The sequence below is a fragment of the Hyla sarda genome, chromosome 9 (assembly GCF_029499605.1).
Source record: "Hyla sarda isolate aHylSar1 chromosome 9, aHylSar1.hap1, whole genome shotgun sequence".
Taxonomy (NCBI): Eukaryota; Metazoa; Chordata; class Amphibia; order Anura; family Hylidae; genus Hyla; species Hyla sarda.
The window spans coordinates 9,472,775-9,499,537 of record NC_079197.1 but is presented as its reverse complement, the minus strand read 5'-3'; the positions used below and the strand labels follow the sequence as shown (position 1 = coordinate 9,499,537).

General features: G+C 46.2%; 2 protein-coding genes across 4 annotated transcripts in view; one reads left to right on the top strand and one right to left on the bottom strand.

The window, feature by feature from the left end:
• LOC130290674 (metabotropic glutamate receptor 6-like) overlaps nt 1-17,997 on the bottom strand; it is a 75,916-nt gene extending 57,919 nt beyond the window's left edge. For both annotated transcript variants that reach the window (XM_056538623.1, XM_056538624.1), the window contains exon 1: nt 17,851-17,997. The gene's annotated coding sequence lies outside the window, so the exon portion shown is untranslated. The remainder of the gene's footprint in view (nt 1-17,850) is intronic.
• A 116-nt stretch (nt 17,998-18,113) lies between these two features.
• ABT1 (activator of basal transcription 1) lies at nt 18,114-26,192 on the top strand. 2 transcript variants are annotated; one of them, XM_056538626.1, is made up of 4 exons: nt 18,114-18,223; nt 19,538-19,861; nt 24,668-24,843; nt 24,934-26,192. In XM_056538626.1, the coding sequence occupies exons 2-4, from the start codon at nt 19,546-19,548 to the stop codon at nt 25,303-25,305; spliced, it is 864 nt and encodes a 287-aa protein (XP_056394601.1). In that variant the 5' UTR covers nt 18,114-18,223; nt 19,538-19,545; the 3' UTR covers nt 25,306-26,192. The 2 variants fall into 2 exon arrangements, with proteins under 2 accessions (XP_056394601.1, XP_056394600.1); XM_056538625.1 differs by having other exon boundaries at nt 18,161-18,312; nt 24,934-26,189.
• Nucleotides 26,193-26,763: the final 571 nt, after the last annotated feature.

Sequence of the window (26,763 nt, the reverse complement as noted above, 5' to 3'; positions counted from 1 at the left end):
GGGTCTAATATAGGTCAGGAACAAGAACTGGGTTCAGACGAAGCGAATTAACAGAGCAGTTTCAGTATAGTGCAAAGTATACGAGTTGGTGCAAGCAAAGGTTAAAGGACAACTGCAGCGGCATTACACTTATCCCCTATCCACAGGATAGGAGATAAGTGTTTGATCGCGGGGGGGTCCGACCGCTGGGAGACACCCCCCCCCCGATCTCCCTAACGGGGCGCCGTCATAAATGCTCATGGTGAGCGCTAAGGCGCGTAGCGTCGACGGTGGCGCCCCGTCCCCATACAGTTCTATGGCGGATGCGGGGAGGCACGAATGCTGCCTCCCCGCCTCTCCCATAGAGATGTATGGAGGAGGCGTGTCGGCCGCAACGTCATGCTGCGGCTGGCACGCCCCCTGCACAGGAGAGCCGCGGCCCCGTACAGGAGATCGCCGGGGGCCCCAGCGTTCGGACCCCCCGCGATCAAACACTTATCCCCTATCTTGAGGATAGGGGATAAGTGTTTGTAACGGTGCAGATGTCCTTTAAGGGTGATCATGTTACTGGGTGCGGGTACAGTGCCAAATGTGAGAATGGAAAGGGCCCCCCTTTATCCATTGAGAGAGAGGGGGGGGGGGGCACAGGACCTGGGCACCATTCTCCAGCCTTGTAATGAATGTATATAGGTTTCCATTTGTTTATATTATTTCTCCTAATTTTCACTTCCCCTGGACTCTAATATGTCTGCTACCGCTGTAGAGCTGATTGGTCACTGCGGCAAGAAGACAGGAGGTTATTTAAAGGGGTTCTCCACTGGCCAGTGTTCGGAATTAAATCCCATTGCTGTTTTCGTGCTGCGGTGGTCGGCCATGCCCCTTGTGATGTCACGGCCACGCCCCCTCAATGCAAGTCTATGGGAGGGGCGCCACGCCCCCTCCCATAGACTTGCATTGAGGGGCGTGGCCGTGACGTCACAAGGGGTGTGGCTGACCACCGCAACGCGAAAACAGTGTTCGGATTTAGTTCAGAACGCTGGCCAGTGGAGTACCCCTTTAAGATCAGCCATGGCAGTCTGTCCTCCTTTTCAGATTTGGCGTGTCAAGAAAAGAAGTCTGTCCCGTCCTGGTTTGCACAAGTTCTAGAATTGTATTTTGATTTGGTGTTTGGTATGAAGTAATACAATGAATATGAGTTATTATTTTATCCAATCCCAGCTTCCCTTAATAAACACTGCGGCCTTAGTGACTAAGTTCAAGTGTCTTCGTGTTTTATTATCGTACAATAATTGGGGCCTATGGTTACGTGTTGGTGAGTGCAGGTAAAGTGTTGAGTGTGGGAACATTAATAGGCGCCAGTACAATGATGAGTGTAGGAACACTGATGAGTAAGGGTACACTGAGTGTAGAAACATTAGTGAGTGCAGACAGAGTGCTGAGTGTGAGAACATTAGAAGGTACCTGGACAGTAATCAGTGCAGGATCATAAGTAAGTGCAGATATAGTGCTGAGTGTGAAAATGATGGTGAGTGCAGGTACAGTACTGAGTTTGAGAATGTTGGAAAGTGCAGGTACAATGCTGAGTATGGGAACATTAGTGGGTACATATGCAGTGCTCAGGGCAGAAGATAAGTTGCATACAAAGCTGTGAATTGTGAGGGTGGGAACATTTGTAGATGCCAATACAGTGCTGAGTGTGGGAACATTAGAGGGAGAAAGTCAAATTTTTTTTTTTTTTTTTAAGAGCCGAGCCGAGGCGCGTGCTCTCTATCACCCAAAGTGCAAGAAAAAGTGCAAACGTGTCACACTAAAAATCGTGCACAAAGGATGCGGTCTATCGCTAAGCTCTTCTCCAACAGGAGAGAGACCCCCCCCCCCCAACAAACCTACCCTTCACCTTCAGGCCAAAAGGCACCTGCAAGGATCCAGGTTCGATGCCCCTTTTCGCTGAAGCTACTAAGGGACCACAAATGCCCCTGGTTTTAACCTAGGCATTAGCCAAGGTATCAGCCGAGGAGCCGTATACTGACGGCATCTTGACCGAAACCAGGATGCCCAGGGGTTGCAGGGAGGTGAGGAACCTAATGGCCACACACACATCCCCTAGACCGCCAGGAGGGACACCCAGAAAGGCTACCGCATCCTGCCAATCCAGTGTACAAAGAAAAACACGAAACGTGGCACAGTGACAAAAAATTATAAATAAGTGAATGAAGTGCAGATATACTGCCCGGTCATCCGGCTGGATCTAGCCAGAAGGCCGGGATACCAAGGGTGAGTGCCAAAGGTGAAGAGTAATGGTGCAGGTCTTTCACTCAGTGAGTTATAACACCCAGTGTGTTTCGGCACCTCGGGGTCACCACTCCCCGAGGCACACAAGTACCTCAACTCTACACTACTCTACCTCATGGCGAGACCCGGAGGAAACCGGTCACATCAGGACAGCCATCGAGCTGATTCCTCATAACCAGCCCTGGAAGTAAAGTGCTAAGTCTAGGAACATTAGTGGGAGCAGGTACAGTGCTGAGTGTGGGAACATTAGTGGGAGCAGGTACATTGCTGAGTGTGGGAACATTAGTGGGAGCCGGTACATTGCTTAGTGTGGGAACATTAGTGGGAGCAGGTACATTGCTGAGTGTGGGAACATTAGTGGGAGCAGGTACATTGCTGAGTGTGGGAACATTAGTGGGAGCAGGTACATTGCTGAGTGTGGGAACATTAGTGGGAGCAGGTACATTGCTGAGTGTGGGAACATTAGTGGGAGCAGGTACAGTGCTGAGTGTGGGAACATTAGTGGGAGCCGGTACATTGCTTAGTGTGGGAACATTAGTGGGAGCAGGTACATTGCTGAGTGTGGGAACATTAGTGGGAGCAGGTACATTGCTGAGTGTGGGAACATTAGTGGGAGCAGGTACATTGCTGAGTATGGGAACATTAGTGGGAGCAGGTACATTGCTGAGTGTGGGAACATTAGTGGGAGCAGGTACATTGCTGAGTGTGGGAACATTAGTGGGAGCAGGTACATTGCTGAGTATGGGAACATTAGTGGGAGCAGGTACAGTGCTGAGTGTGGGTACATTAGTGGGAGCCGGTACATTGCTGAGTGTGGGAACATTAGTGGGAGCAGGTACAGTGCTGAGTGTGGGAACATTAGTGGGAGCAGGTACAGTGCTGAGTATGGGAACATTAGTGGGAGCAGGTACATTGCTGAGTGTGGGAACATTAGTGGGAGCAGGTACATTGCTGAGTGTGGGAACATTAGTGGGAGCCGGTACAGTGCTGAGTGTGGGAACATTAGTGGGAGCAGGTACATTGCTGAGTGTGGGTACATTAGTGGGAGCAGGTACATTGCTGAGTGTGGGAACATTAGTGGGAGCAGGTACATTGCTGATTGTGGGAACATTAGTGGGAGCAGGTACATTGCTGAGTGTGGGAACATTAGTGGGAGCAGGTACATTGCTGAGTATGGGAACATTAGTGGGAGCAGGTACATTGCTGAGTATGGGAACATTAGTGGGAGCAGGTACATTGCTGAGTGTGGGAACATTAGTGGGAGCAGGTACATTGCTGAGTGTGGGAACATTAGTGGGAGCCGGTACAGTGCTGAGTGTGGGAACATTAGTGGGAGCAGGTACATTGCTGAGTGTGGGTACATTAGTGGGAGCAGGTACATTGCTGAGTGTGGGAACATTAGTGGGAGCAGGTACATTGCTGATTGTGGGAACATTAGTGGGAGCAGGTACATTGCTGAGTGTGGGAACATTAGTGGGAGCAGGTACATTGCTGAGTGTGGGAACATTAGTGGGAGCAGGTACATTGCTGAGTGTGGGAACATTAGAGGGAGCAGGTACATTGCTGAGTGTGGGAACATTAGTGGGAGCAGGTACAGTGCTGAGTGTGGGAACATTAGTGGGAGCAGGTACATTGCTGAGTGTGGGAACATTAGTGGGAGCAGGTACAGTGCTGAGTGTGGGAACATTAGTGGGAGCAGGTACAGTGCTGAGTGTGGGAACATTAGTGGAAGCAGTTACATTGCTGAGTGTGGGTACATTAGTGGGAGCAGGTACATTGCTGAGTGTGGGAACATTAGTGGGAGCCGGAACATTGCTGAGAGTGGGAATATTAGTGGGAGCAGGTACATTGCTGAGTGTGGGAACATTAATGGGAGCAGGTACAGTGCTGAGTGTGGGAACATTAGTGGGAGCCGGTACATTACTGAGTGTGGGAACATTAGTGGGAGCAGGTACATTGCTGAGTGTGGGAACATTAGTGGGAGCAGGTACATTGCTGAGTGTGGGAACATTAGTGGGAGCAGGTACATTGCTGAGTGTCAGAACATTAATGGGAGCAGGTACATTGCTGAGTGTGGGAACATTAGTGGGAGCAGGTACATTGCTGAGTGTGGGAACATTAGTGGGAGCAGGTACAGTGCTGAGTGTGGGAACATTAGTGGGAGCAGGTACATTGCTGAGTGTGGGAACATTAGTGGGAGCAGGTACATTGCTGAGTGTGGGAACATTAGTGGGAGCAGGTACATTGCTGAGTGTGGGAACATTAGTGGGAGCAGGTACATTGCTGAGTGTGGGAACATTAGTGGGAGCAGGTACATTGCTGAGTGTGGGAACATTAGTGGGAGCAGGTACATTGCTGAGTGTGGGAACATTAGTGGGAGCCGGTACATTGCTGAGTGTGGGAACATTAGTGGGAGCAGGTACAGAGCTGAGTGTGGGTACATTAGTGGGAGCAGGTACATTGCTGAGTGTGGGAACATTAGTGGGAGCAGGTACATTGCTGAGTGTGGGAACATTAGTGGGAGCAGGTACATTGCTGAGTGTGGGAACATTAGTGGGAGCAGGTACATTGCTGAGTGTGGGTACATTAGTGGGAGCAGGTACAGTGCTTAGTGTGGGAACATTAATGGGAGCAGGTACATTGCTGAGTGTGGGAACATTAGTGGGAGCAGGTACATTGCTGAGTGTGGGAACATTAGTGGGAGCCGGTACATTGCTGAGTGTGGGTACATTAGTGGGAGCAGGTACAGTGCTGAGTGTGGGAACATTAGTGGGAGCAGGTACATTGCTGAGTGTGGGAACATTAGTGGGAGCAGGTACATTGCTGAGTGTGGGTACATTAGTGGGAGCAGGTACATTGCTGAGTGTGGGAACATTAGTGGGAGCAGGTACATTGCTGAGTGTGGGAACATTAGTGGGAGCAGGTACAGTGCTGAGTGTGGGAACATTAGTGGGAGCAGGTACAGTGCTGAGTGTGGGAACATTAGTGGGAGCAGGTACAGTGCTGAGTGTGGGTACATTAGTGGGAGCAGGTACAGTGCTGAGTGTGGGAACATTAGTGGGAGCAGGTACAGTGCTGAGTGTGGGAACATTAGTGGGAGCAGGTACATTGCTGAGTGTGGGAACATTAGTGGGAGCAGGTACATTGCTGAGTGTGGGAACATTAGTGGGAGCAGGTACATTGCTGAGTGTGGGAACATTAGTGGGAGCAGGTACATTGCTGAGTGTGGGTACATTAGTGGGAGCAGGTACATTGTTGAGTGTGGGAGAAGGTGCAGTGCTCAGGGAAGAGGATAACTTGCTTATGGATGTAGGCCCTGCATAGTACAGATATTTATTGTTACTTTATTGCACTGTATAACTTGGACACATGGAATACATCATATAAAGTTTATCCATTGAGTGCAGATAATGTAAGCCAAGCTATGATCTATTTCTCTCTACCAGGTGTGCATTTGTGTTAGACAGATGATCATTTTCTGGTATTGCGTGTATAGTTAATATTATGTGTATTTGTGGTAGCGGGGTGTGATGAGGGCAGATGTTTTTACCCTACGGGCAGATGGCATTAACCCCTTGTATTCGTGACGCCAGGGCGTGTTTAGTCTAAAACCACCCGAAGGTATATCGCTGGATCCTGGGCAAGGCACGGGGGCAATAAAGTCTATACAGTTCAGCCAGGGCCCACGGAGGGGACCAGTGACTCAGAGACCTTAAGGGATTGCTGGGACTTGTAGTAGGACTGGACTATTGAATGCTGACCACACTAACTTGACAGATGACAGGGACTGACTTGACTTGACTCATAAAGCTGTGACTTTATCTTACTTGACTTGATGGTGGCTGCAGGACTGGACTTTGAGGTCTCCAACACTCTGGACACACACACTAGGCGACTGCACTGGACCTCATTTTAGCAGGAGAGCAGAGCTCAAAGAGAGAGAGAATCTAGCTCTACCCAGGGCTGTGGGGGAGACTAGTAGGGAGCCCATAGATTACTCTTGGGGTCACCTGGTCACTGGTACCTACTGGGTAACAATCACATGACATATCACATGGTATAACTCTTAAAGCAACATTATATTTTAGAACACTTTACATGATAAAGCATATTTACAATGGGGCAAAAAGTACAGAGGGCCTTGGGGACACTGAAGGAGGCTGCCTGACAGGACAGGAGGAGCACGGGGTAACACCTCCCATACTGGACCACCACATATTGTATGCCTGATTTCATGGTGCTATTTCTCATTTACTTACATTTACTCTACTGCACATAGTGAATATAAGATGGGAGGGTTATGTTGTTTTTGTTAAGGGGGTACTTCCCTGAAAAAAAAATTATTTAAATAAACTGGTGCCAGAAAGAAACAGATTTGTAAATTACTTCTATTAACAAAATGTTTATTCCTTCCTGTACTTATCAGCTGTTGTATGCTCCACAGGAAGTTCATTTCTTTTTGAATTTCCTTTCTGTCTGACCACAGTGTTCTCTGCCGACACCTCTGTCCATTTTAGGAACTGTCTGGAGCAGGATAGGTTTACTATGGGGATTTGCTCCTACTTTGGACAGTTCCTAAAATGGACAGAGGTGTCAGCAGAGAGCACTGTGGAAATTCAAAAAGAAAAGAACTTCCTGTGGAGCATACAGCAGCTGATAAGTACTGGAAGGAGATTTTTAAATAGAATAATTTACAGATCTGTTTAACTTTCAGGCACCAGTTGATTTAAAAAACATTGTTTTACATGGAGCTCCCCTTTAAGTGTGTAAAACATATTACAATAAAAATGTTCAATAATAATCGATTGATTTAAAAAAAATAATGATTATATAAAAAATATATAAAGATGATTGGGGAAGATTTATCAAAACCTATGCAGAGTAAAAGTTGACCCGTTTCCCATAGCAACCAATCAGATTGCTTCTTTCATTTTTTTAAGGCCTCTTCAAAAATGAAGGAAGCAATAATAGGCAATAAAGTTGTCAACCCTTTGAACTTCGGGAACTCAAGTTCAGTGGTCTGACAAATGACAGGCAGCCTGTGTATATGATACCAGAGCAGCACAGACTGCGGAGGGCCATGTAATAATGTATAATGGATGGAGGCTTTGTGTGAGCAGTACCGATCTGTGCCTATAATCCTTGGATGGGAGGCAGCTGTCTGCACCCGATTAACATCCCCTAAATCCCCTGCCCTCCCATCAGAGGCTGTGTGTTCATATTAATTATACCCACTGGCTGCATTATACCGCACCGGCCCCCACCGCCTCATCTGCTTATAATTAAGAGAAAGCTTTTTAATTTGGTAATAGGACAGTGGATGGCTCACACGGTGATCACATCCAGCCCCATAATACACATGCAGTCAAAGCCCCATACACACCCTGCAGCTCCACCATGTCATTACTGTATAATATCAACAATATAATACACACCCTGCACCTAACTATATTATTACTATACAATATCACTAATATACTCCCTACAGCTTCACTTTATAAGGCTGTGTTCACATCTAAAACCCACACTACCTTTGTGATAAAAACGCAGAGTGGTTTTGCAATTTCTTTTTGACTTGCAGCTTACATCTGCCCATAGTGTTTTTTCAAGCTCTGGGGGTTTTTAGGGAAAAAAATAAATGGTATTGGGCAGATGAGGAGCAGTGGCTGGTTTCCCCCAGACATGATGCTGCCCCCCCCCCCCATGATCACTGTAGGGATGGTATTGGGCAGGTGATAGGCAGTGCCTGGTTTCCCTCAGACATGATGCTGCCCCCCCCCCCCCCCCCCCATGATCACTGTAGGGATGGTATTGGGCAGGTGATAGGCAGTGCCTGGTTTCCCTCAGACATGATGCTACCCCCACCATGATCACTGTAGGGATGGTATTGGGCAGGTGATAGGCAGTGCCCGGTTTCCTCCAGACATGATGCTACCCCCACCATGATCGCTGTAGAGATGGTATTGGGCAGGTGATGGGCAGTGCCTGGTGTCCTCCAGACATGATGCTGCCCCCACCATGATCACTGTAGGGATGGTATTGGGCAGGTGATAGGCAGTACCTGGTTTCCCCCAGACATGATGCTGCCCCCACCATGATCACTGTAGGGATGGTATTGGGCAGGTGATGGGCAGTGCCTGGTTTCCCTCAGACATGATGCTGCCCCCACCATGATCACTGTAGGGATGGTATTGGGCAGGTGATGGGCAGTACCTGGTTTCCCCCAGACATGATGCTGCCCCCACCATGATCACTGTAAGGATGGTATTGGACAGGTGATGGGCAGTACCTGGTTTCCCTCAGACATGATGCTGCCCCCACCATGATCACTGTAGGGATGGTATTGGGCAGGTGATGGGCAGTACCTGGTTTCCCCCAGACATGATGCTTCCCCCACCATGATCACTGTAGGGATGGTATTGGGCAGGTGATGGGCAGTGCCTGGTTTCCCCCAGACATGATGCTGCCCCCACCATGATCACTGTAGGGATGGTATTGGGCAGGTGATGGGCAGTGCCTGGTTTCCTCCAGACATGATGCTGCCCCCACCATGATCACTGTAGGGATGGTATTGGGCAGGTGATGGGCAGTGCCTGGTTTCCCCCAGACATGATGCTGCCCCCACCATGATCACTGTAGGGATGGTATTGGGCAGGTGATGGGCAGTACCTGGTTTCCCCCAGACATGATGCTGCCCTCACTTTGCTTCACTGTGGGGATGGTATTGGGTAGATAAGGAGCAGTGCCTGGTTTCTTCCAGACATGATCCTACTCCCACTAGGCTTCTCTGTAGGGATGGGAATGGGCAGATGAGGAGCTGTGCCTGCTCATCCAGAGTGACCATTTTATGCTAGGGATGTTAGGGACCCACTACTTACAGGTGGCCGTGACGTGGCTAGTGGGCTACGTCACGGTTAGTTTAATGAATGTTGCTGAGAAGCCTTAGATCATTGTGCATGTGCTAGATGTGTGACCATGTCTGTTTTTTTCTCTATTTGTATTCACAGAGTGACCATTGGGTTCTTGGTCACTGGCAGGGTAGCAGAGTAGCAGGAAATTTACTTCATGAAGTAGAAAAAATAGTCTGTTCCTTTTTCCTGCTGTCTGAAGAGGTTTGGCTGCTAGGTTTCCTTCTGGATCTTTTGTTTTTGAGGTTTTGTTTTTAGCTTTTTCACTACATCTAAATAATTCAATAACTAAATTGTAGTCATGGCTCAGAATAGTGGTAAACGGCGTTTAGTGTGTGTGTGTTTATTACATTTTTTTAACACTGTTTTTTGTCCCTAAATGTACCTACTCTTTTATTTTTTTTTTATTTTTTTTTACTTCTTCTACAGATCCGTGTATCCTGTGGACTCCTTCGGATTCGGTGGACTACTTTGATGACCAGCATTTTTCTTTGCTTGATGTTAATAAAATAGTTAACGAGGGCTTGTGGGGGAGTGTTTTTTTGTAATAAATTTTTTTTAAAACCTGTTACTTTACTGGACAGGCTTCATGGTGGAAGCTGTCTTACAGACGGAGTCCATTACTAAGCCGGGCTTAGCGTTAGCCATAGAAACAGCTAGCGCTAACCCCCAATTATTACCCCGGTACCCAACGCCACAGGGGTGCCGGGAAGAGCCGGTACCAACAGGCCCGGAGCGTCAAAAATGGAGCTCCTGGGCCTAGGCGGTAACAGGCTGGCGTTATTTAGGCTGGGGAGGGCCAGTAACAATGGTACTCGCCCACCCTGGTAACGTCAGGCTGTTACTGTTTGGTTGGTATTTGGTTGAGAATAAAAATAGGGGGGACCCTATGTTTTATTTTTTAAATATTTAATTATTTAAAAAAAAAAACGCATAGGGTCCCCCCTATTTTTATTCTCAGCCAAATACCAACCAAACAGTAACAGCCTGACATTACCAGGGTGGGTGAGGACCATTGTTAAATGGGTTAGTACATTTATTATCACCTGCTCACACATCTCCCGCCCCGCACGACTACAGCTGCCAGCATGCCCTTACAGTAAGGACATGCTGGGAGTTGCAGTTGTGTGGTGCAGGAGATGTGTGGGCAAGTGACAAGCTTGTCCCCTGCCCCCAGCTGCAGGACTACAACTCCCAGCATGCCCTTACAGTAAGGTGGGGCGGAGGCCGGGCACAGTGTTTCCCAACCTGGGAGTTGTAGTTTTGCAACATCTGGAGGCAACCTGGTTGGGAAACACTGTTTTAGGCCAGTGTTTCCCAACCAGGGTGCCTCCAGATGCTGGGAGTTGTAGTCTTGCAACATCTGGAAGCACCCTGGTTGGGAAACACTGTTTTAGGGCTTGGACAACTTACCGGCTTCCGTAGGATCCAGCGCCGCAAGACACGCCCGCGCGACGATCTCCGTCACCGATCGTCGCTGGAGCCTCGGAAGGGTAAGTGAACGTCTCCGCCGGTCCCCTTCAGATGTTTAGTTTTGCAACAGCTGGAGGACTACAGTTTACAGACCACAAACCAGTGGTCTGCAAACTGTGGCCCTCCAGCTGTTGCAAAACTACAACACCCAGCATGCCCTGACAGCCAAAGCCTTTGGCTGTCAGGGCAGGAGCCCGGGCTGACATTACAGTGCAGCCGCCCGGGCTCCTCATACTGCCTCCCCGCTACCCTCACTAATGGGGACACTGATATACATCCCCCCCTTGTCTCCTGCCCGCGCCGCTCAGCTCCCGCTGCTACAAGACTACAACTCCCAGCGTATCCTCACTGTAAGGGCATGCTGGGACTTGTAGTCTTGCAACAGTTAGCAGACAGATGGGAGTTGTGTGGCGCTGGCAGGTGAGAGGGGGGGGGGGATGTAAATCACTGCAATGTCCCTGTAGCGAAGTGAGGGTAGCTCCGTGCTCCATGTTGGAGCTGGAGTAAATTTAGTCAATTTTTACGGCCGTTGCTACTGTTTATTGCGCAGCTGCGACTGTCGCAGTTAATAAATACCTGACCACTGCAAGTCAAATATGCAAACTAGCATGAAATCAAGCGGGAAATTTTTTTTTTTCTTTCTAGCTCTTGCTAGAGAAAGTCGCACGAAGAATAGGGTAGGCGCAATTGCGACAATTTAGCGCCAAAAATAGTCAGAAAAAAAATGACTAAACCGCTTAGTAAATGCCCCTCTATGTCTTGCTGCCTATATACTTTTAATGAAGCAGAAAGGCAAAAAAAACACTGGTGGTCGGAAGTAATCGCAGCTTATCTCCGCCCATTCTCCTGATTGGTGAGGACCTCTGTGACATGTTAAACGTTTTTTTTTTTTTTTAAATGACAGGAAAACTTTAACACTAATCAGACAAAATAAATAGTCCACACAAACAAGAACAGGCAGAGTTTTTATTTTGCTAAAGGTTAAAAAAAGAGACTACAGATTTTGGTCTGGTACAGTGTGTGAAACCTATACTCTTTATACAAACTGCAAGATGCATTGATGTCTGTGACATGTCAAAAGTTTTTTTAAATGACAGGAAAACTTGGAGAATAATCAGACAAAATAAATAGTCCACACAAACAAGGCAGAGATTTTTTTATTCTGCTAAAGGTTAAGAAGAGACTACAGATTTTGGTCTGGTACAGTGTGTGAAACCTATACTCTTTATACAAACTGCAAGATGCATGATGTTTTTGCGACTTGATGCTTTTGATGCCTGCAAGGTCCTGGTACAGCGTCAGTTTTTCCGTATATCAGATGCCTTTCGAGCTCTGGCTTTGATTTTCACGGTGTACGTAAACTAGTATCCCATAGCTTGTATTTCAGATTTGCTTGAAGGGGTTGTCTGGGCAGCATGAATTTTGGATACATGCTCAGGGGGAAGTTATTGAAAAAAGGACAAACACATATTACAGAGCTCCGGTTCTTGCTGTGTGACGTCAACGCCAGCTGATCTGATTAGCGGCCAGAGCAGCGTCCAACCTTAGGCTGAATTTCTTTGTGATGCCCCTTTTGACATTCTACGCCTGGGTTCCACAAGCCTGAACAATACTATTAGATTTGCACCATGGATTAAGAACTGGTCAGGTGATCTTCTATCAAAGCACAATTACTGCTGGCTATCCTTCCAGCCCCAGAGTATGTTTGAGTCTTAACTGCAGACCATCCTGAAAGATCTCAATGAAGGTAAAGGGGCCCTCTTTCCCACCCCCAAGGGACTATGCATACTATAGATTTAACACTCGGAATCCACTTGCAGCAAAATCCAATTGCTCTTAATGGAATTCAGCTGCCCAGTGCACACTACAGAAGTTCCATAGTGGAACTTCAGAAGAAGGTCCGGATTTCACCGAAGGAAATCCGCCCAGGAAAACCCACTGTCGCTGGGACTAGGAATCGCAGGGGCAATGGGGGGTGGGGTTTTAATATTCAAAGACTTGTGTTATTAAGGCTCTTTATTTTGCACCACAAAGAGTGTAAACTGCGCCTTATTTTCAGAAGTGTGTTTGGGCTTTTGAAAATAGCACAAAAAGCAAATAAGTATACTTGGTATTAGCTGCGAAACTTTGTGCACCAAAAAGTGGTGCTAAACCTTTGAAAATACGGTGCTAATAGCACAAAAAACGGACCACGCCCTAACCACACCCCTTTAAAAAAAATGGCTAACAGGGTGCTAAATCAGGTGCAAAATATCTGAATATGTGGCACTAATAGTGTGCGCCACTTTTTAACAAATGTGGTGCAGCTAAAGCAAAAAAAAAAAAAGTGGTGCTAAATTCTTTGAATATCCCTCCCAATGTTTTTAAATTCTGTGCAAAATTAGCCCTGATTCTGGGAGACACTGATCCACTGACTGAATTTAGCCAGGGAATTCCTTGCTGAATATTTGTAGTGTACATGGGCCCAAAGAGAGAAGCTCCCAGAAGGCTCAGAAGAGCAAAAACTTCATCAGAGTTTATAAATTACAAATCGCTTTCAAAATGTCAAACAGAAGCAGAATCCCACTTCCTCAGCCAGGAAAAAAAATAAATTAAAAATTCACTCCAAAAGGTTTTGATGCTAAACCGCTGGATTTGAAAGTTGGGGCAAGACTGGTCAGATTTGCACAATCATGGTCACAAACAACAAAAGACTCCTGGGCATTGTCGGTAACAAACAACGGTTATGCCTTGGAGCTACGAGGGCGTCCAGAATACTTTTCAGAATACGTCCAGAATACAAATGTGCACATCCTTCCTCTTGTTTAAGAATTTCTCTGGGTTAGCAAAGGAATCTATTCAAAAATCTTAACTATTCCAAAGCCAAATAAGTGCTGATCATACCTACCTGTACAAGTTCATCATACCAAAAACAATTCAAAATGGGAAAAAATACATCCATTCGGTAATCGCTATTCTTAAGTAAATTACTGTATGGCCAAAATAGACCTCACCTACAGATCCTTATATATTCCATGGAGCTCACTGCATCCCGTTGCCTTAGAGACGCTCATAGAATCCGATATTTTGACCACTGGTTCATAGTTGCAGAGTCTGAAGCTCATCTGTCCTCTCATCTTCAGATCATGCTGGGATTTGTAGTTTTACACTAGCTGAAGGCACATAGATTAGGAAACACTGCTATTTTCTGTGCTTAGTACTGACAGTGTTAAAAGCGTAACAACAATGTACAGTACGGTATATTCTTCTTTCTCAGGCAGGAACCGATCACCAGTTATCCATAGAGTTATGGCTTCAACATACAATGGGTCTCCCTGAACCAAAGAGCGGTGATCCTTAGAGGAAATTAAGTGAGGAATGCCTTTCCTTAGTGTGAACAGACCCTAAAGGTAGATGTTCTACTTGATATTTTGCCACCATTTTTTTTTATAAATATATATATATATATATATATATATATATATATATTAGGGGTGTGAATCGCCAAGAATTTGGCGATTCGATTCGAATCGCGATACCAGTGTGGCGATTCGATATATCCCGATATATAGCGATACCGTCTAGGTGACGATACATCGCGATATATCCCGATACATCGCCCACCTGGGGGCATTCATAGATCCCAATAGACGCCGCTGTCAGCTTTGACAGCGGCGATCTAGTACTCCGGTGCTCACTTTTCTCATGTTATCCCGTCCGGGCTGCAAAATAAAATAAAACGCACTTTATCTTACCTGCCAACGAGCCCGCGGAGCTCCGGTACACTCCGGTACAGGTGTTCGGTCCCCGGGCTGTATTCTTCTTACTTCCTGTTAGTCCGGCACGTCACATGGAGCTTCAGCCTATCACCAGCGGAGGCGGGACATCGCTGCGGCCAGTGATAGGCTGAAGCTCCATGTGACGTGCCGGACTAACAGGAAGTAAGAAGAATACAGCCCGGGGACCGGACACCTGTACCGGAGCTCCAGGGGCTCGTTGGCAGGTAAGATAAAGTGCGTTTTATTTTATTTTGCAGCCTGGATAGGATAAAATGAGAAAAGTGCGCACCGGATGCTCCTTTAATAGCCAGCCGCGGCGATTGCCGCATGCTGGCTATTAGCGGCGGCCCCCGGCTACTGAAATCAGCCGGGGGTCGCGTAGTACGGATCGGGCACGAGTCGGAGCCCGCTCCATAGCCGTGTCAGATCCTGGCTCCACAAATGTGGAACTTTTATCTCCTGATGCCCAAGACATGACATGCTGTTCCAGGCGTCCGCAGATAAAAATTCCACATCCCTAAAAGAATCGATTCAAAAATATTTTGAATCGATTCTGTATCGGCAAATGAAAAAATCGCGATTATCGCGAGAATCGATTTTTTCTTACATCCCTAATATATATATATATATATATATATATATATATATATATATATATATATAATGAAAGGAAAGACTGAAAAGTGGCCACACCATTTTCCTGTATTTTCTGAATTTTTTGCCTTTGTGTGAAAACTGAGGTATTTTTTTCTGCATTTATCAAGTTTTTCCTCTGTCCACCCCTTTTTTTTTAACTCAATAAAAAAAAGATGTAAAAACATCAGAAAAAATGTCAATGCAAACCCCACATTGGCCCTTATTTACTAAGAGTGTTGTGTAGGTTTCTTTTTGGGTTTTAATTCCCTACAATTTATTTTCCATGGTATTCACTAAGGTTTCCCTACATTTTGCTTATTTTGCACCTGCTCTGATCTGTCAGGTTTTCCTCAGCTCAAATTCACCACATTTTCTGTGGAAACCTTAGGAAATATGTTGGGTTTTTGTGAAAATGTTGGGAACACGCCCCTTTTCAGAGACCAAGCCCCCTTTTCCCGGCAGCCACACCCCTTTTCCGGGTTTTCTTAGCATAATGGAGAGTTAGTTGGGATTTTTTTCAATTCTGGCACAAAATCTGGCGCAGACAGAATTTCTGGCGCAATGCGACAGAATCTGGTGCACAACCCGACAAAACATGTCGGGTTTGCAATAGTAAATGAGGGCCATTGTGTTTTGTGATTTTTCTCTCCCATAGACATATATGGGACTCCAACATTTCATAGAAAAAGATGCCATAATCTTAACATAAGATTTTAAAAAATAAATAAAAAATGCCAAAAGAGTCTAAAAACGCCGAAAACGCCAAAAACTAAAACTCCAAGTGGGTTTGGCATTTCATAAATTCCTAATGACTTGCAGCTTACATCTGGCCGCTGCGTTTCTTCACCAAAATAAATGCTATGCGGCTGTTTGGACATTTGTTTGAGCAAAAAAAACCCGTGGAAACTTCACCTTAGGGTTTATTTACACGGCGGAATTTCCGCAAGCGGAATTCTGCCTCAAATGAAAGCCCAATACACTTCTATGGGATTCATTCCGAAGTGTGAATGGAAGTGCGGAATCTCATAGAAGTGTTCTGGGCTTTCAATTGAGGCAGAAATACGATTGCGGAAATTACGTCGAGTGAATAGACCTTTAGGGGGAGATTTATCAAAACCTGTCCAGAGTAAAAGTTGCTGAGTTGCCCATAGCAACCAATCAGATCGCTTCTTTCATTTTCCAAAGGCCTTTTCAAAAATGAAAGAAGCGATCTGATTGGTTGCTATGGGCAACTCAAAAACTTTTCCTATGGACGGGTTTTGATAAATCTCCCCCTTAGTGTTTACTCTGAAATACGTTCAATATTGCTGTATACAAAACTGTAGTAGACTTTCAAAAAAGGTTATATCGCAATCCGTTACCATAACCTTAGTCGATGGGAAAACGTTTTAGCATGCGTTTACGCATACATTTTTATCCTTCTTGAAGGTATGAAACGTAAAACACAGTGGGGTTTATTTACTAACGTGATCCCGACTCATTTTTGTCAGGTTTGGGACCCAAATTGTGTCGCATGTTCCATGCGACACAATTTGCGACCAAAAAAACCCCAAAACCCTCCTGTATAGAAGAAAAACATGAAAAAGGTTCGTGGTCGTGAGAGAAAATGGGCGTGATCCTGAAAAAAGGGCGTGTCCCGACAGTTTTGAAATATCCCTACATATTTACTAAGGTTTCCACAGAAAATGTGGTGGATTTGAGCCGAGGAAAACCCGACAGAACAGGTGTAAAAAAAAAAAAAGCAAAACGTAGGGAAAAGTGCAAAATGTAGGGAAACCTTAGTAAATACCTTGGGAAAATACCTGTCGGAAATCAAAACCTACAAAGAAACCTACACAACACTCTTAGTAAATAAACCCCAGTGTGAACGCGACCTAAAAAAATGTCTCACACCCTATTCACAACCTGACAGGACGCCTCTTAGGGTGGGTTCACACCACGATTTTACTATACGGTTTCATAAAAAATACGTATGCAACCGTACAGAAAACCGTGCCCATAGACTTCCCATTCAAACCCGTATGCACCATAATATATACCGGCCCATAGACTGGTTTGAGTGGCATTGGGGCCGCTCTGCCGGTGGGTCGTTCCCCCCTGTGGGCATTGGTGTCGCGGCGGTGGTGGTCGCCGCTCGGTGCTGCGCCATTTTATGCTAGGGACGTTAGGGACCCACTCTAAATAGGTGGCCTTGACGTGGCGAGTGGGCTTGTACTTTTTGATCAAAAATGTATACTAACAACCTGTTAGTTTTTGATATTATGCTGAGAAGCAATCAGATCATTATACAAGATTGTAGATGTGCACCATGTCTGTTTTTCTACCCGAATTCATAATATATACAGTTGTATCCGTTTTTCAAACCATACGGTTTTTTACTTTTTTTTTTTTACAGAAAACCGTGGCCTACCACGGTTTTTGGTCCAGGTGAAAAACCATATAAGTTTTTTTAACATGGGAGTCAATGGGAACCGTACAGAACCTTATGTGCGTACAGTTCCATCCAGTTTTCCCCATAAGGCTTTTGACTTTCCACAGTTTTTTTTCTTGGAATTTCAATCAAAACAAGTAAAACTTTATTCATAATGGAGTAAAAAGTAAAAAACGTGTATGTTTTTTTTCTTAAAAAACAGATGCAACCGGACACCAGATGCAACCGGACATCATTCTTCAAACCGTATACAGATAAAAATTTGTACACACGTTTTGATACAGTTTAGTCAGGTTTTGAGGAATCCGTTTTGTTTATCAAAAACCTGATACTAAACTGTAATGCAAAAGATGTGGTGTGAACCCAGCCTTACCTCAGTCTTTCTTTACACAAATGTCATTGTGACTGAGGGAAGAAAGCAGCCATTTCATGTATCACTACAACTCCCATCATGCCCTGGCAGGCGGAACGCTGGGAGTTATTTATCGTTTTGTACCAGTCACAGATTAGAGATTTACCACACAACACTGAGAGACCGTTCTATAATTTACCTCACGTTTCCCGCCCTTTTAGTTTGCCCCCACCCACTCCGTTTATGGTATCGCCCGAATCCTCTAACTCCACCCTTCGCGATTTGCTGCCGCCTCCTCCTCTTGGCGTGACGTCATCATCGAGCGACAGGACGTGCACGTTGTGTGTGGAGCAGTGACAGAGCCCGGAGTTCGTCGCTTTCTCAGTGATCTCCGGTATGTGCGCTCGGTGTACCCGCTGTTCGCGGTATTAGGAGCGGGGACTTAGACTTGGCTGTGTGGATACCGGACATTACACTTTACAGGTAGTTTAAAGGCGCAGTACAGTGTGTGAATCAGATTACGTGGTGAACGTATGTTTTGGGTCAGGAAATGTGATGCAAGTCACGTGATGTTGCAGAGTGGTTCATTGGTTGCCATGTGGTGCACGGGGGATTAAAAGGGGGTTATCCAGAATTAAGAAAGCAGAGCTGCATCCTTCCAGAAACAGCTCCACATCTGTACTCAGGTTGTGTGTGGTATTGCACTTTAGTTCCATTGATGTAAAGGGAGCCAAGTTGTAATTCCATGCTCAACCTGAGGACAGGGGTGGTGCTGTTTTAGAGTAATCAGCTATATTTATTCCTAACCTAGACAACCACCTAAAGGGGTACTCTAGAGCAGTGGTCTCCCACCTGTGGACCTCCAGATGTTGCAAAACTACAACTCCCAGCATGCCCGGACAGCCGTTGGCTGTCCGGGCATGCTGGGAGTTGTAGTTTTGCAACATCTGGAGGTCCGCAGGTTGAAGACCACTGCTCTAGAGCTTAGTAGCGTTCTCTCCATACATCAGGGAGATTAAAGGGGTAGTCCAGTGGTGAAAAACGTATTCCCTATCATAAGGATAGGGGATAAGTTGCAGATTGCGGGGGGTCCGACCGCTGGGGCCCCCTGCGATCTCTCTGTACGAGGGCCAGGCTCTCCGGCCAGATAGCGGGTGTCGACCGCCGCACGAAGCGGCGGCCGACATGCCCCCTCAATGCATTGCTATGGCAGAGCCGGAGATTGCTGAAGGCAGTGATCCGGCACTGCCATAGAGTTGTATTGAGGGGGCGTGTCGGCCGCCGCTTCTTGCGGAGGTTGACACGCCCCCTTCCCGCGGGCTGTCGGGGCTCCGTACAGGAGAACGCGGGGGGCCCCAGCAGTCGGACCCCCGCGATCTGCAACTTATCCCCTTTCCTTAGGATAGGGGATAAGTTGTTCACCACTGGATATCTCCTTTAAGGTTCATTCTGGAGATTGTGTGGGTCCCAGATGGATGTAAAACACCCCCCCCCCCCAGTTTTTGCTGGATTACATTTGGTGGGATATAGATAAGACCAGGGTGCCTCCAGCTGTTGCAAAACTGCAATGCACAGCATGCCTGGGCATGCTGAGAGTTATATTTTTGCAACAGCTGGAGACACCCTTCTATTTCCTTGTATTGGCAAATTCTTGTGACAGAGATGAATTTAAAAAGCCAAGGAATTGACGTGTTCATTGTCTGTTTAGAGAACAATATGAAAGACCAAGAAGAGCCGGTGACTGAAAAGAGACAAGAGAAAGAAGGGACGGAGAATGAAGAGGAGGAGGAAGAGAATGGAGAGGAGGAGGAGGAAGAGAATGGAGGGACGGAGAATGGAGAGGAGGTCACCCGGGGAGCTGGGGACACCGAGATGGTAGTGGAAGAGAAGGATCCAGAAGGAAAGAAGACAAAGAATATAATCCCTGGAATAATCTACCTGGGTCACATCCCTCCACGGCTCCGGCCACGTCACATCCGCAACATGATGAGTCTCCATGGGGAGGTGGGGAGGATTTTTCTGCAGTCTGAAGGTGAGAACAAAGATGGATATCTCCGAAATATAGAGGATGACCCTTACTATGGGAGCTGATGGCCGGGGACGGGTTGTAGGTTCTCTGCATAATTACCCCTTAATATAAGGTTTAAAGGCCGACGTGTCCTACAGTGAATTCTGTTAGAGGGTTAGAACTCCACAGGAACGTTTGGTTGCCTGCGATTCGTGGTGAAATCTCAGCAATCCCAGTGTTCTCAAACTTTTTGATTATTAAAGTACTGAGTAGTGCAGCCATAGACGCTTGGGGGATAAGTGTCTGACCGATGGGACCCCCTGCGATCTCCTGTATAGGGATTAGGGATCAACCAATATTGAATATATTTTTATTTTTAATTTTTTAGGTCCGATCGATACCGATAATCTGTGGCCTTTCATGCCGATAGCCGATAATTATACCGATATTCCGGTATAAATTATCGGCTATTTCTCCACCCGGCCCCGAAGAAGTGGCTGCAGATCATTGATTTAAAGCAGGCGCTTTAAATCAATGAACTGCAGCAGCTTTTGCGGAGCCAGAGACCTCTGCCGCCACCCGCTTCTCTCACCTTGCCTGTCCTGGGGTCCTCCTGAGTCCAACCCCCCCCCCCCCCCCCATCCCCTGTCCAAAGACCTCCGCTGCCCGCTTCTCTCCACCTGCCGGTCCTTAGTCCAACCGCCACCCCTGCCCCATTGCCTCCCCCATCCCCAGTTTTATAATTACCTGTTCCCGGGGTCCGCGCTACTTCTGGCTCCGGCGGCGTCCTCAGCTGTCACTGTGCACACTGACGGTGACGTCGCGTTGAGGACGTCAGTCGTCATTGCGTAACGCAGGATGCCACAGGAGACAGAAGTAGCGTGGACCCCGGGAACAGGTATTTATAAAACCAGGGATGGGGGAGGCAATGGGGCAGCGGCAGTCTGTGTCCGTGGGGGGGGGGGGGGGGGCGGTGCGTCGCGTGGCATTATCGGATTATCGGCAAGGTAATTACCGATAATGTCTAAAACCGTGAATATTGGACGATAATATCGGCCGAACTGTTAATCGGTCGATCCCTAATAGGAATTGACTCTGCGTGGCTAATGCTTGTGTCGCCAACCTCACTAAGGTCGACAGACACGCCCCCTCTATTCAGCTCTATGGGAGAGGCGGGAATACACGAACGCTGAATCTCTGCTCTCCCATAGAGATACACGGAGGGGGCGGGTCAGCTGTGGCGTCATGCTGTGGCCAACTCTCCTCCTGCATAGGGAGAGCTCTGCCGGGACCCTGTACAGGAGATCGCAGGGGGTCCCCGCAATCAGACACTTATCCTCTCTCCGCAGGAAAGGTGATAAGTTGTATTAGGGTTTGTTCACACTGAGTCTTTTCATTTCGCGCTGAAAATGACTTAATAAGGAGGAGGCGGACTATTTCAGAAATGTTTTTTTCCATTGACTTCAATGGACTTCTGCTCTCATATTCCACAAGATGAATGAACATGTTCTTTCTTCTAGTGGAATGGAATTCCATGAGCGGAATTTACTCACTGTGAACAGTGCAGAGTAAAATACATTGAAGTCAATGGCAAAAACAGATGTTAATTATTTTTGAGCAGAGAATTCAAGAGGACTTACTCAGTGTGACCTCACCGTTGGGCTGTAGTTCTCCTTTAAATTCAGCGTTTTCCAAACTGTGTCTCCAGCTGTTGCAAAACTACAACTCTCAGCATGGCCGGACAGCCTTTAGGTTCAGTGTTTTGCAACAGCTGGAGACTCACTGTTTTGAAAACAATGCTTTAGTTGTTGGAAAACTACAATTCCCATCAGACAGTCAAATGCAGTCGTGGCACAATGGGAGTGATAGCTTTGCAACAGCTGGAGTGACACAGTTTGGGGAGCACTACCCAAAAGTGCACAAAAATAATGCACCAAGAAAGAGTTGATGGAATGTAATGATTGACTGTAATGATCTGTGGTCATTTACAATCTGGTCGAGACATTCCAGGTAAAACCCTCACAATAGGTCATATCCAGCTAGAAGCCATGATTGGTGACACGTGGCCGCAGCTTGTCCTGCACATATCATTGTGCTGTTAGTTATCCCTAGTAGGGATACAAGGAACACTGTCCTTAATGTCAGCTAGTTTTTAAACAGTATTTTTAGACCCCCCCTTTTGACACTTTTATCAGTGGAGGTCCATGAGCTATGGAATATAATGGTATCCAAGCTCTAATGAGCACCACTCCCCTGAAGAGGTCTTAACCCCTTAAGGACTCAGCCCATTTTGGCCTTAAGGACTCAGACAATTTAATTTTTACGTTTTCATTTTTTCCTCCTCGCCTTCTAAAAATCATAACTCTTTTATATTTTCATCCACAGACTAGTATGAGGGCTTGTTTTTTGCGCGACCAGTTGTCCTTTGTAATGACATCACTCATTATATCATAAAATGTATGGCGCAACCAAAAAACACTATTTTTGTGGGGAAATTAAAACGAAAAACGCAATTTTGCTAATTTTGGAAGGTTTCGTTTTCACGCCGTACAATTTATGGTAAAAATAACGTGTGTTCTTTATTCTGAGGGTCAATACGATTAAAATGATACCCATTATTACATACTTTTCTATTATCGTTGCGCTTAAAAAAACACAAACTTTTTAACCAAATTAGTACGTTTATAATCACTTTATTTTGATGACCCCTAACTTTTTTATTTTTCCGTATAAGCGGCGGTATGGGGGCTCATTTTTTGCGCCATGATCTGTACTTTTTTTTGATACCACATTTGCATATAAAAAACTTTTAATACATTTTTTATAATTTTTTTTTTTTAATAAAATGTATTAAAAAAGTAGGAATTTTGGACATTTTTTTTTTTTTTTCGTTCACGCCGTTCACCATACGGGATCATTAACATTTTATTTTAATAGTTCTGACATTTATGCATGCGGTGATACCAAATATGTCTATAAAAAAAATTTTTTACGCTTTTTGGGGGTAAAATAGGAAAAAACGGACGTTTTACTTTTTTATTGGGGGAGGGGATTTTTCACTTTTTTTTAACTTTTACATTTTTTTACATTTTTTTTTACACTTGAATAGTCCCCATAGGGGACTATTCATAGCAATACCATGATTGCTAATAATGATCTGTTCTATGTATAGGACATAGAACAGATCAGTGTTTTCGGTGATCTTCTGCTCTGGTCTGCTCGATCACAGACCAGAGCAGGAGACGCCGGGAGCCGCACGGAGGAAGGAGAGGGGACTTCCGTGCGGCGTTATGAATGATCGGATCCCCGCAGCAGCGCTGTGGGCGATCCGATCATTCATTCAAATCGCGCACTGCCGCAGATGCCGGGATCTGTATTGATCCCGGCACCTGAGGGGTTAATGGCGGACGCCCGCGAGATCGCGGGCGTCGGCCATTGCCGGCGGGTCCCTGGCTGCGATCAGCAGCCGGGATCAGCCGCGCATGACACGGGCATCGCTCCGATGCCCGCGGTTATGCTTAGGACGTAAATGTACGTCCTGGTGCGTTAAGTACCACCGCACCAGGACGTACATTTACGTCCTGCGTCCTTAAGGGGTTAAAGGGGTACTCCGGTGGAATAAAAAAAAATGTTTTTAAATCAACTGGTGCCAGAAAGTTAAACATATTTGTAAATTACTTCTATTTAATAATCTTAATCCTTCCAGTACTTGTCAGCTGCTGTATGCTCCACAGCAAGTTCTTTTCTTTTTGAATTTCTTTTCTGTCCGACCACAGTGCTCTCTGCTGACGCCTATGTCTGTCCCAGGAACTGTCCAGAGCAGGAGCAAATCCCCTTCTCCTGCTCTGTACAATTCCTGACACGGACAGAGGTGTCTGCAGAGAGCACTGTGGTCAGAGAGAAAATAACTACACAACTTCCTGTGGAGCATACAGCAGCTAAGTACTGGACGTAATTAACAAATCTGTTTTACTTTCTGGCACCAGTTGATGAAAAAAAAAAATTCCACCAGAGTACCCCTTTTTGAATAAATGTTAACACTGAATTTAGGATTGTGTTGCACATGCTTGGCACAATCCCACTGAATTCAGTGTTCAAGAAGACCTACTTAGCATTCCTTAGTCTGTCGCCCTCAAAAACCAAGCTGACAGGAGATAATAGACCTTACATCTACTTAGCTGATGACGTCTTATAAAGTAGGTTGCTTGCACCATTCTCTCTGTTTGGCCGGGTTCACACCACGTTTTTGCAGTACAGTTCCCGTATAAGGTTTTTGATGGAAAACGGATTCCTCAAAACCAGACTAAACTGTATCAAAACGTGTGTACAAATTTTAACCCGTGTATGGTTGAAAACCTTATACGGTTTGAAAATTGATGTCCGGTTGCATCCGTTTCTATTTAAGAAAAAAAAAGTATACGTTTTTAACTTTTCACTCCATTATGAATAAAGTTTCCCTTGTTTGATTGAAATTCCAAGAAAAAGAAACTGTGCAAAGTAAAAAATCGTATGGGGCAAACCGAATGGAATCATACGCACATATCGTTCCCATAGTATACGGTTTAATACGGTTTAATACGGTTTTTCACCTGGACCAAAAACCGTGGTAGGCAACAGTTTTGGGTGCGGGAAAAAAACGGACAAAACCGTATGAGATGCAAAACGGACACAACCGGATGCATCTTTTGGCGTACGGTTTTCAATGGAGAGTCGATGCATAAAGTTTTCAATACGGTTCCGTACGGATTTCACATTGATAACGTATACGGGAACTGTGGTGTGAACCCGGCCTTAGTCAGGAACCTAATGGAGTCTTTTTATCTTTGTCAGATCGTGTTGTCAGAAAAAAGAAGAAGAAAGCTGGCAGCAATGCCCGCGATTTCACAGAAGGATGGGTTGAATTTCGAGACAAGCGCGTGGCCAAGCTAGTAGCAGCCAGTCTGAACAACACCCCGATGGGCACCCGGAAGAAGAACCGGTTCCATGATGACTTATGGACTATGAAGGTGAGAGAGATGAACATTTCGTTAGTCCTTGCTTACAATCTGCGTCCCTGTTATTGTGCCAACAAACCCGCCGCCCTTGTGTCATTGCAGTACCTCCACCGCTTCAAGTGGTCTCACCTGAGCGACCGGCTCGCCATCGAGAAGCAGGTGCGGAAGCAGAGGATGCGCGCGGAAGTGTCTCAGGCCAAGAAAGAGACAAACTACTACCTGCAGAACGTGGAGCGCAGCAAGAAGTTTGCCAAAGCGGATCGCAAAAAGGCAGCGGAGCCGGGTGGCAGCGCGGTGCCCGATAAGCAGTGGAACTTCACCCAGCGGAAGACGGAGGAAGAAATACAGGCGCTCAAATCGGGCGGCAACAAGAAACGTATGCAAAAGCGCCAGGAGCAGGCAGAGCGGGCGCAGGAACAGTCGCAGACCAATCGCTCGCTGCTTTACAAAATCTTCAATACTTCCGGACGGTAGAACGGGAGAAACTGTTCGCCGGAGCGCGACGGTCCCTCCAACATGGCTGCTTACAGTTATACAGGAGATGACGGACCAAGTGTATCTCCGTGTGGATTATTGGATGCTGAAAGAGCGGGAAATCTCTGAATGCAAGGACTGATTCATGTATAACACAAATGTTAGTGTTTCTCAACCAGTGTGCCTCCAGCTGTTGCAAAACTACAACTCCCAGTATGCCTGGACAGCCTACGGCTGTACTTTAAGTACAGTGGAAATTATTTATTGTTTTCTTAGTGCAGCATAGGCTATCATTAAAGAATAATGTAGAGGTTCTTGTGTATTCCTTGTGCTTACCTGTGTTGGCAGGCAGGAAATGTAAGCAGCACCAGTAAATCTCATATGAATTTTCTGGCTTTTCAGAAAGAGGGTGTGTAGTCTCTTCACCGCACCTGGTCTTCTATTCACCTGGCTAGACTATGGCAGCTCACATGATGTGCAGTTTTGATGTGTTTTCTTATTCAGTGTGCGCCATTTACGGGAAAGCGATTTAACCTATAATCACAATTGATGTGTTTTGATACAGATCTGATGCCTTCAGGCTATGTTCGTACGTTGCCTTTTGTATCATTCTTACTGCGTTTTTGCTGTCATTTTCTAAAAATTGCAGGAATTTGTAGAATGGTTTGTAACTCCTCACATTTACCCTAAAAAAAAGAACACATACAATGTATTTCTACCTTTTTTATAATGTGTTTCTCCTTTTTGTATATTTAATGGAAAAAATAAATGATAGGGGGGAGAATTGGTGGACTTCAATCTGTGATCTAAAGCTGTTGTGAAACTACAACTCCCAGCATGCCAAGACTGCCTTTACCAGACGGCTCACTGGTGTGAATGGGTGCAGTCTGCTTGTGCCCAGCTCTCGCTCTCTCTGTAGGAGGAGGATGATCTGTGCATATTATAGAACAGTGTTTCCCAACCAGTGCGCCTCCAGCTGTTGCAAAATTACAACTCCCAGCATGCCCAGACAGCCGAAGGCTGTCCGGGCATGCTGGGAGTTGTAGTTTTGCAACAGCTGGAGGCACACTGGTTGGGAAACACTATTATAGAAGGTGACACTGCATGTCCGGGCATGCTGGGAGTTGTAGTTTTGCAACAGCTGGAGGCACACTGGTTGGGAAACACTATTATAGAAGGTGCACACTGCATGTCCGGGCATGCTGGGAGTTGTAGTTTTGCAACAGCTGGAGGCACACTGGTTGGGAAACACTATTATAGAAGGTGCACACTGCATGTCCGGGCATGCTGGGAGTTGTAGTTTTGCAACAGCTGGAGGCACACTGGTTGGGAAACACTGTTATAGAAGGTGGCACTGCATATAAATTGTCCGTACATCTTTGGCGCTGGTGCCCTGGTCGCGGTACAGGCGGTGGCCGCTCACTATGAACAGCAGATGATTCCGGCTCGGACATAGAA